This window comes from Pimephales promelas, chromosome 24 (genome assembly GCF_988280905.1).
Source record: "Pimephales promelas chromosome 24, fPimPro1.hap1.1, whole genome shotgun sequence".
Taxonomy (NCBI): Eukaryota; Metazoa; Chordata; class Actinopteri; order Cypriniformes; family Leuciscidae; genus Pimephales; species Pimephales promelas.
Window position 1 is genome coordinate 301,859 of NC_142792.1, and position 10,799 is coordinate 312,657.

Genomic DNA, 10,799 nt, shown 5'->3' on the forward strand with positions numbered 1-10,799 from the left:
ACACACACACACACACACTAAGAAATGACATGAAAATTGTGGGTTGTGGGAAAATTGAGGGTTTTTATTATCAACAAATCTAGTCATTAGCATAATTCTCTGTTCATAAAATGACATAAAACAAACACTGATCCTGTGAACTTCAAAACAGGTCATTATAGTGACGACGCTAAAGCATTTATCACATTTAAATTAATGGAAAACATCGAATAAAAATCAGGATGGATGCAATAAAAACATACAAAATGAAATAAACAAAAGAGCATGAAGATATTTATCTTGTTTCCCCGATATTTTGGCCTTGTGTAAATGCATCCGTTGGCACGAGTGTGAAATATATGCTTTTATAGGCACGCGCGACTCATTTCATCAGCACTGTCTGATGTCGTTATAATGGCATTGATTGTATTAATATTTGAGATGGTATTTCCATGGTATTATTAGATGTGCATTTAGAAAATCGACAGGGTGAATTTTCACTTCATGCCAACTTTATGAAATAACACAAATGTGAATTATGCTTTGCATCAGCTTTTAAACACTGTTGACAGAGGAACATGAATCATAATTCTCATTACTTTTGCTTTTTCCCTTGATCATCTGTGTTTAGTGTGTGTGATGTTGCTGTTTGAGCATTAAAAAAGCTCCAGTTCTTCTCTATATCACTGTTTCTGAAACGCCTCCATTGTTAGTCTTGAGTTTGGGGAACGAACAAGTCACAAGATTCCTCATTATAATAATTAATGCGCAGAATAAAGGGGCGGGGCCTTGTTGAGTTAGTTAGTAGTGTGTTAAACTGGTGGTTATGGAAAGGGGCGGGACATTTCCCAAACACACTCGACCAATCACAACACACTGCTCCAGCCGACCAATCAGAGCGCAGTGTGCTTTCAGAAGGAGGGGCTTCATAGAGACAGGAAGTAAACAGAGCGTTACTGACAGACTGGGAAGAGAGGAGCCGCAACAATGGAGAATATGAGGAGAATAATCAACATTCAAGCAGGAAAACCTGTTCTAGTAGAGAAACGACATCATCACGACCCATAATAGGCCATCTTTAAGTTGTTAAGATCAGTGTTTGTTGGCAACGGCGTCAAACATCATTCATCACTTTGGCCAATAACTCATAACAGGCACTCAATAAACCATCAAGGGTTAAAAAGCAAGAATTTCTCAGATATTCCTGCATATTTCATTACTGCAAACACGGTTTACTAAACGTCTAGGAGCTGACTATACCGATGTGTGTGTGTGTGCACGCGCAGTTGGCACTCTTTAGGCGAAGTCTAAAAATGCCTGTAGCCAAAAGCGCCAGTATGTCAGGTAATCCTAAACCACAGCTGAACACACACACACGCACACACACACACACACACACATATATGGGTTGGCAGTACGGAACAATGCCTGGCTTTATATGAGCTCAGCAGGAAAACACACACAGACTTTCACACACACACACACACACACACACGGTTGATCTGTGACATCCATGATCCTCTGCGCCGGGCGTCTGGTTCGGGCTTTACTGGCACTGCGGTGTCGTTCAGAGAGTGAATGTGAATTCACACACACCACTCGTCTCCATCATTTCCCCACGGCACACACACTCCTGAAACAGCCGAGAGCAGAACAAATGTGTGAAATCATATCATCTCTAATACGACATATTAAAAGAAAACACATGTTAAATATCTCTGTGTAGTGTACATCCGAATTAACTGTGTAATATCTGTGAAATCATTTGTTTAATCAAAATGATGTTGTCAGGAAAAGTGAACTGGAAAAATGTCGTAAAAAACATTTAAAAAAGTAAACGAGTGCACATGGATTCATTCCACCGCTTGTTTGGGGTACTTGAAAAGAAATCAATATTTTATTCAGCAATGATGCATTCAATTGATCTAAAGTGACAGTAAGGGTTTTTACATTGTTACAACATTTTTTTTTATTAATTCTGTTCTTAAATCAATTTTCTATTAATCAAAGAATCCTGAAAAGAACATTAAAGGGTTAGTTCACCCAAAAATGAAAATTAAGTCATTAATTACTCACCCCCATGCTGTTCCAACCCCGTAAGACCTTCGTTCATCTTCGGAACACAAATAAAGATATTTTTGATTGAATCTGAGAGCTGGATCACTCTTCCATAGGCTTCCTAAGGGACTGGCTCTTGACGGCCCATAAAGTCATTAAAGAAAAGGTTTAAATATTCCATGTGCCTACAGCGGCTCAATTATAAGTTTATCAAGCGACGAGACTACTTTTTGTGCGAAAAAAACATAAATAACGACTTAATTCGACTATTCTATTACTTCCTTATGGGCGCATGCGCGAGAACTGAGACGAGGACGTTCTCATTCGTCTACTTCTTGTTACCGGCTGCTCACCGCTTAGGAGTGTTACCGCCCCCTATCGTATAAGATGATGTGCTGATATAGCTGGGAGCGAAAAACTTTCTGTTTACAAGCAGAGGAAGATGCGCGCTGTACATACGCTTTTCAATTAGTGTATTTTCCGCACTATAAGGTGCACTTAAAAGCCTTTAATCTTCTCAAAAAACGACAGTGTGCCTTATAATCCGGAGCGCCTTATATATGGATCATCATCTTATACGGTAGGGGGCGGTAAAACTCCTAAGCGGTGAGCAGCCGGTAACAAGAAGTGGTCAAATGAGAACGTCCTCGTCTCAGTTCTCCAGCATGCGCCAATAAGGAAGTAATGGAATAGTCGAATAAAGCCGTTATTTATGTTTTTTTTTTTGCACAAAAAGTAGTCTCGTCGCTTGATAAACTTATAATTGACTTCCCAGTAATAAGTTATAAGGGACTTCCCAGTCCCTTAGGAAGCCAACGGAAGAGTGATCCAGCTCTCAGATTCAATCAAAAATATCTTTATTTGTGTTCCGAAGATGAACGAAGGTCTTACGGGGCTGGAACAGCATGGGGGTGAGTAATTAATGACTTAATTTTCATTTTTGGGTGAACTAACCCTTTAATTCTAGAAATTAATTCTAATTAAAAAAACAGGGAAACTTTCCATCAGTAAACACAGCGGGAAATAATCATAAGTGACAAAAAACATGTTCTGAGTTTTTTAAAAGTTTCTTCGGGAACAGTGACTCTGTATCGTTCTGAACCAAGAAACATTTAAAAACTGTTACATTTAAGTGTATGACTGCAAATGGACCCGAGAAAATGAATTCTAGGCTATTGGTAAAAACGACTTCTAGCGCCACCTAGTGTAGAAATGATGCACACGCCGTACGGAGTCTGTGTTTGAGCACAAACAAATAATGAAGAACAATAGAAACAGAAGAAACACAATAGCACAGAGAGAGAGAGTAACAGGATGAGAGTGAATCCCTGAGCGAACGGATCGACTTACAGCAATAAAACCCGATTCAACACTGAACACACACACACACACACACTTCAAACAAGATCATCGTTCGATTGATTGGCTTTATCTGAGAGAAATCTGATCCAACATCAGCCATCATCTTTAAATCAAGCTTCAGGATCCACATGAAGGCCAGCCATTGTTTCTGTCAGCTTTGGGAAAGAGCCACAAAAAACAGGGAAACTTTCCATCGGGACACACTCCTGAGGACACTCATGCTCTGAGCTTTAGAAACGTGTAAAAGCGTTTCTTCTCGGTTTCTTCAGTGACACTGTATCGTTCTTCACACATTATGGAACGTTACTTTTGAATCATTTAAAAAGTGTTACATTTAAACACACATCAGCTTGAGTGATGTTTGTGTATGAACACCATTAAAGACCAGATCACTTTGAACAAATGTTCTATTAATGTTACTGGAGGAACCTTTGATCTCCGATGTTTCTCCAAAACTTCTTTCTTTTGTAACACACAGATCCTCACTCTGGCTCGGCTCTATAAAACCTGCTCATTTCTACTGAAACATGAGATGCAGAAGAACCTCCAGAAACAACATCTGGAGCAGCACACACACACACATGCTCACAATCATACACACACGTTCCTCTAACAGGCAGGATTGTGTGTGTTTCTCGTGAGCGTCTCTGGTTTCTCCTGCTCTTTTCACTGCTAATGCAACTTTAGAGGCACGACACGGATCGAGTTTCCATCCGGCGCCATTCTGAGGGAAAACCCACACACACACACACACACTGTACTGTTCTGTGTTGAGTTAGCTAGTTTGCCGTTAACAGTACTAAGGTATAATGATGATAAATGATTACCTTTATATATATAGTCTATGATATTGTGTAAAAGCAGAGTATCTGTCCATGAGTGATGTTGAAGAGCATGTGTGTGTTCACACACTCACCCTCACTTGTTCTGCTCTCTGATTCTCAAACATCGTCTCTTGACGGGCGGCTCTGGATCGCTCTCCTCAGATCCCGGTGCGTCTGTGTGTGTGTTCTCCTTGTAGGTGTGCGTGAGAGTGTGTAAATGTGTTTGAGCGTCTGTGTGTGCGTTGCTCTTACACGTGTGTGTTTGAGTGTTTAAATGTGTTTGTGCGTCTGTGTGTGTGTTCTTCTCGCAGGTGTGTGTTTGAGTGTTTTTCTCACACACAGCCCGCGCGTACGTGTGCTCTACACACTGATTCGCTTCCTCGTCCCCAACGCTCTCTTTCGATTGGTCACTCCGGCAGTCTGCTTGCTGTTGATTGGCCGAGCCGTTGCCCCGCCCACCCAGGCAGCTGTTCTCCTTCACATCTTCACAATCCGAGAGAGGAGAGGAAATCTGGGCGGAGCTACTGCCGTCCAATGAGAGCGAGGCAGCCTGTATGGCGGTCGAACGAGCCAACGAGTACAAAGAGGCGGGAGTGACGACTCTGCCGTCCAATGAGGCGGAAGCAGTCGATGTCACCACGGGCGTGTAAAGTGCTTTGGTTTGAATGTGAGTGTCGTGATCTTCCTCTTTCACCGGGACTCTCCGGAGACACCGGATCACTTGCCGCTCCGAGGTCGAGGGAAAAGGGGACGCACACTGTTCAATCTTCACTCTGTTTTCACTAATCTCCTCTGAGGGACACGGATCAGGTGTGCGCTTACTAAACTCCGTGTCCTGAAGGCTTCGAATCACTCCTATGTGGGGCGTCTGATGGGGAATCGGGATGGGAATGGGAATGGGAATGGGGATTGGCACAAAAACGGGATATGGCATCAATATCATGGGCTGTGGCCACGGCGAAGGCATTTGAGGAGGGAATGGCGGGTGGAAAGGTGTGTGTGGGTGCAGGAAAGGAGGCGGAGCAAACGACGCCCTGTGGGAGGGGCTAACAGGATGAGGGGCGGGGCTTCGCAAGGCCTGTGCGTGAAGGGGAGGGCGCACAAAGGGGGGCATGTGAGGTGGGCGTGGCTTCTCGAGTGTAAAACGAGGCGGCGATTGAATCTTCGAGACGTGTGTTCGCAGTGATGATGATGATGATGATGATGCCGTCGGGGGGGTTTTGGCAGGAGAATCCCAAGCCTCCGGGGTCAGAAGTTTCTGGTTTTCCGTGGTGACCGGTTTGGGCCGGTTCTCCTCGTCTTTGGCACTGGTGAGCGCAGCGCGAGCTTCCCGGTAGAACACGTCCATCTTGTACTGGTTTAGACATTTGGTGCTGCAGAACTGCAGTCGCTCCTCCCCCGAGCCGAAGTCCAGGTACTCTTTAGTGTGACGCACGTGTTTACACCAATCACACACCTGCAGAGAGAGAAGCACTCATTACTGTACATGATATAATAAATATACTGTTATTATTAGCTCTCCCTCACAGCACTGCCGTTCACAAGTTTTGGATATGATTATAATGTAAAGCAGCTGTTTTCTATGTGAGTATATAATTGATAATAATCATAACTGTGTGTTGATCATCAGATCCTCATATTAGAGTGATTTGTGAAGGGTCATGTGACACTGAAGACTGGAGTAATGATGATAAATTCAGGAATAAATTACACTTTACTGTATATTCACACAGAGAACAGCTGATTTACATTAGAATAATATTTCACAATATTACTGTTTTTAGTATTTTTAATAAATAAATGTTGAGCAGAAGAGACTTTTCAACTTTTGACTAGTAGTGAGTGTTATTTTAACTGGACATCACATAATGAATGTGCCATCGTTAGAACACGGTGTGTGTGTGTGTGTGTTTGTTTACACGCGTGTTGTTGTTGTTCATCTTCAGCAGAAGTCTTGTGGGCGTGTCCAGCGTTTGCCCAGGGGGCGGAGACTGGTCGCCATGACGATCCTCATCACGAGCCTTGAGGAACACACACACACACACACACAAATCTCAAGTACTTCGTTGGAAACAGAAAGTATTTGGACACTGAAATGATCAAATCAGTGAAGATTGTCTGTGTGTGTGTGTGTGTGTGTGTGTGTGTGTGTGTGTGTGTGTGTGTGTGAGTTAGTTAAAGTGATTTCACACAGTCACTAGAAATCCAACGTCACACACTCTCAGTCTCAGTCACGTTAGTCACTACATCTATTGTTTTATCATCTTTCTTTCCATTAAATGTGTGTGTAAGTGTGTGTGATGGGTAGATTTTGGGGTCAGGTTAGTGTGAGTGTGTGTGTGTGTGTGTGAGTGTGTGTGTGTGTGTGTGTGTGCGTAAGAAAGAGAGAGAGTGAGAGTGACTGTTTGTGTGTGTATGTGTGTGAGAAAGAGAGAGAGAGACTGACTGTGTGTGTGTGTGTGTGTGTGTGTGTGTGTGTGCGCAATTGTGTGTATGTGTGAGGGAGTGAGAGTGACTGTGTCTGAGTGTAAGTGTGTGTGTGTGTGTGTGTATCTATGTAACCGGAGCGTTCTGTGAGTAAAGTATGCACTGTAAGCTGAAACTCTCTCTCTCAGACACACACAGGCTCGAGCTCGTCTCAGTCTCTCTCTCTCTCTCACACACACACACTCACACACACACACAGGCTCGAGCTCGTCTCAGTCTCTCTCTCTCTCTCACACACACACACTCACACACACACACAGGCTCGAGCTCGTCTCAGTCTCTCTCTCTCTCACACACACACACACACACACAGGCTCGAGCTCGTCTTAGGATAAACTATCCTCTGTGTTTCAAACTGACTCTTTCTCTATTGTGGGAATGAGCAGCTCACCAAACACAAACACAGCAGCCTGAAGTGTGTGTGTATGTGTGTGTATGTGTGTGTGTGTGTGTGTGTGTGTGTGTGCAGTCAGTGATGTAGTTCAGTAAGCTCAGTGTTTCTAGTGTGTGATGGCGTATCCACATATCCAGGTGTTTTGTTGGTCAGCTGCGGTCTCTAGAGGTCGTGTGTATGTAAATGGTGTGTGATGTGTGTGTTCAGTGAGATCTGACGGGTTGTACCTTGTTGCGTTTGAAGTACGCGCGCCGACACGCAGCGAAACACTTCTCACTGCAGAAGCTCTTGAGCTCGGAGCCCATGAGCAGAGAGTAGCGCTTCATGCCCTCCTTCTGACACCACACACACACGATCTGCACACTCTGCACATCCTCCACTGAGCAGAGAGAGAGAGGAAACACTCAGAGGAGCAGAGAGAGAGAGAGAGAGAGTGTGTGTGTGTGTGTGTGTGTGTGTGTGTGAGAGAGAGTGTGTGTGAGAGAGAGTCACGGGTGTGTGTGTGTGTGTGTTGTGTTACACACCGGCTGAGGGTTTGATGAGTGGCACGATGACGTTCATGCTGTGTTGCTCCTTCACTCGCGGGGAGGAAGAGTGTGATGATGATGATGATGACGATGAAGATGGCGAGAGAGGGTCTTTCTCTCCGTTCCTCACGAGCTCTGAGGAAGAGGACGACACCTTCCTCTCTGTGGCCTGTGGGTTTGGCACGGAGTTCTCTAGAGGGAACAGGAAACGTGTGTGAGTGTGTGTCTGTGTGTGTGTGTGTGTGTGTGTGTGTGTACTTACCTTTAAGAACAGATATATGATTGCGTTTGACACGGTTTCTGGCATCGGACGCGTCTGACTCCTGCAGCTCCACCTGATCATATCCGTACCAACCCAACAGCTCGTTCATGGTGCTTTCAGCAAAACTCTACACACACACACACACACACACACACACACACGTGTTTAATCACCTGAGTTCAGAGAAGACACTTACAGACAGAAGGATGGACAGATGGACGTATAGATAGACAGATAGATCGAGTGTGTACGTGTACGTGTGTGTGACAAGTTTAGTTTAAAAAGAAAGCCTTCTGTAACTCAGACACAATCGCTCGTCTCTCCTCATGTCAGAGACTGATCCGAGATCAGACTGCTGATCTGAAGCCTGATCCGACATCACAAACAGCAGCTGGTGATCTCAGCAGCACGACTGACCCCAGATCAGCGGCCGGAGAGTGTCTGTCTGAGATTAGACAACCGTCACTCGATCCTCCAGGAAAATCAGAGGACATTTAACACCAGTGCAGAGTCACACACTTCCCAGAAATACTCTCTCTCTCTCGAAGACTAATTACATCTCTCTCTCTCTCTCTCTCTCTCTCTCTCGAAGACTAATTACATCTCTCTCTCTCTCCTGTCAGATTGATTCTGCTGTTTTCTCATTAGCAGGAGACGGGCTTTTCCCTTCCTCCGCTTCAATCCCACAATGTTGTTTCTGTTTTTCCTGGCAGATCACACACACACATCTGTTCTTGGAGAGTGACAGGCCTGTCCCGAAACCCCCGCCAAAGGCAACAAACCCGGCGCGACCCCGTCCTCGCTCGCATCAGGCCCGGATACGGTTTCATGTGTTTGGATTAAAATTAGTTAAGTTGTAACTCTACACTCCCCAATGGAGATCGTTTAGCTGAGACCCAGAATCGCTCCCACAGAAAGAGCCGTTTCCTCACTCGCAGAGATGGAAAATCTCACAGAAAACACTCGGTAACGCGGGCTGCGGCGTCACGTGGGCATCCGCTTATAAACACACATTAGATCAGGTGTCCGGCTCGCGTATCACACACACTCTCCTGAAAGAGGTCTCGGCTTGAATAAAAGCCAGGAACTCAAGAAGGTCAAGGTGTCAGTTGTGTGAGTGTGTGTGAGTACTTAACACACATCTGGTGCTGAACGTGCTTCACTGAAACGCATTGATTATGTGCAGTGTTTCTACATAATCTGACGTTTCAAAATGAATTTTGTATGCCGAATACCAATTGGTGATGTAGTAATGTACATTTTATATTAAATATTGTATTTTTAAAATGCCTTTATATAATTTTTTTAATGTTTGTCGATTTTATATATATATATATATATATATATATATATATATATATATATATATATTTCCAATAGTTTTATATTTTTTATTAAATGTTTTATTTAAAATATGAAAACGTTATTTTTGAATATAAACGTTGATTTTTGTAATTGCATTACATTGTATTTTATTTTTTCAACATTTCTCTAATTATTCTATATTTTACACTTTTAAAATAAAATATTGGATACAAAATATTTTAATACAGATATTAAAAATAAATGTGTATTATGTAAAATTGTATAAAATATTATATACATATATATATATATATATATATATATATTCAAATATTTTATTTTTATTTTCTATTTAATTTTTTATATTTTAAAAACAAATGACTTAGAAAAACGAAATGAATATAAATAAATATAAACGAAAGTAATATAAAAAGATGAAAAATAAATACATTATTTTAAAAATGTATTTTAATAATTTTAATAATCGTATTTTATAAAAGTATTTTATTTTTTTAAATATTTCTATATTCTATTGTAAATATTTCTATATTCTATTTTAAATATTTCTATATAATTCATATATATAATCTATATATTTTAAATAAAATATTCAATACAAAATGAAAATAAAATTATATCAAAACAAATACATTACATAAAAATAAAATATAAAAAGTATTAAAACTTTTTTTTTCTATAGGCCTAATCTTACTACATTCGGTATTTTATTTAAGCATTTCTATATTCCATTTGTTGTTTGATATAAAAATATACTTTATGCATTTGTTTTTAAACAGATAAAACATTATATACATACATACACTGTATATATAGGCCAACATTATAAATATATACTGTATATATAATGTTTTATCTGTTTAAAACATATTAGTATCCACAACACCACATTACTCCAGTGTAACACACACACACACACACTTCTGTCGTCACAATCACATCATCTCAAAGCCCTGCAGAACTCGAGCACCAGTACATGATGAACTGGTCTCTGGTCTCCAGTTTGAGAAACCAGTGAACCTCGTGTTTCCATCAAGCGTCTGAATCTGAACAAGTTCACCATAACACACACACACACACTCCGGTCGCTCAGCTCAGCTGGATTGTCATGTTTGGCGTCGCTCACCTTCATCTCCTCGTTCACGGCTCTCCGGACGGGACGCGCGGTTTTCCTGCTGCGCTTGCTCTCCGACGCGCGCGACGCTGTGTCCATCTCCGGCATGATCGCAGCGCGGCGCGCGGGACCGACGCTCACAGGCGCGGCTGACACGCGAATCTGACGCGGCGCGCGGGAACAATGAGAGGAGATCAGGAGGAGGAGAAACTCTACACTCACACACACTCCCAAGATCAGGTTCTGTAGGAATGCGAGGAGCGAGTCAGGAAAGCACAGGCTGGCTCTCTCACTCTCGGGCACGAGCACGGCTTCGGTTACGCGCCTCACAGCTTATGAAGAACATTTCTGCAGGACAGGGACATAAAGCATACTTTCTAAGGATAAATCTTAATTCCGACATTATAAAGTGTAAATTATGCAATAAAGTAAAAGTGAGATACACTGAGCCATATCTATGAGATTACAA

The 10,799-nt window shown here is 42.3% G+C and overlaps 1 protein-coding gene across 1 annotated transcript; it reads right to left on the reverse strand.

Annotated features, from left to right (window-relative positions):
* Positions 1 to 43: 43 nt before the first annotated feature.
* Positions 44 to 10,676, reverse strand: sobpb (sine oculis binding protein homolog (Drosophila) b). Its single transcript, XM_039660524.2, has 7 exons — positions 10,343 to 10,676; positions 7,894 to 8,020; positions 7,629 to 7,823; positions 7,332 to 7,483; positions 6,143 to 6,244; positions 4,316 to 5,679; positions 44 to 1,612 (listed from the first exon to the last, which is right to left on the reverse strand). The coding sequence occupies exons 1-6, from the start codon at positions 10,436 to 10,438 to the stop codon at positions 4,318 to 4,320; spliced, it is 2,034 nt and encodes a 677-aa protein (XP_039516458.2). The 5' UTR covers positions 10,439 to 10,676; the 3' UTR covers positions 44 to 1,612; positions 4,316 to 4,317.
* Between the last annotated feature and the right edge of the window lie 123 nt (positions 10,677 to 10,799).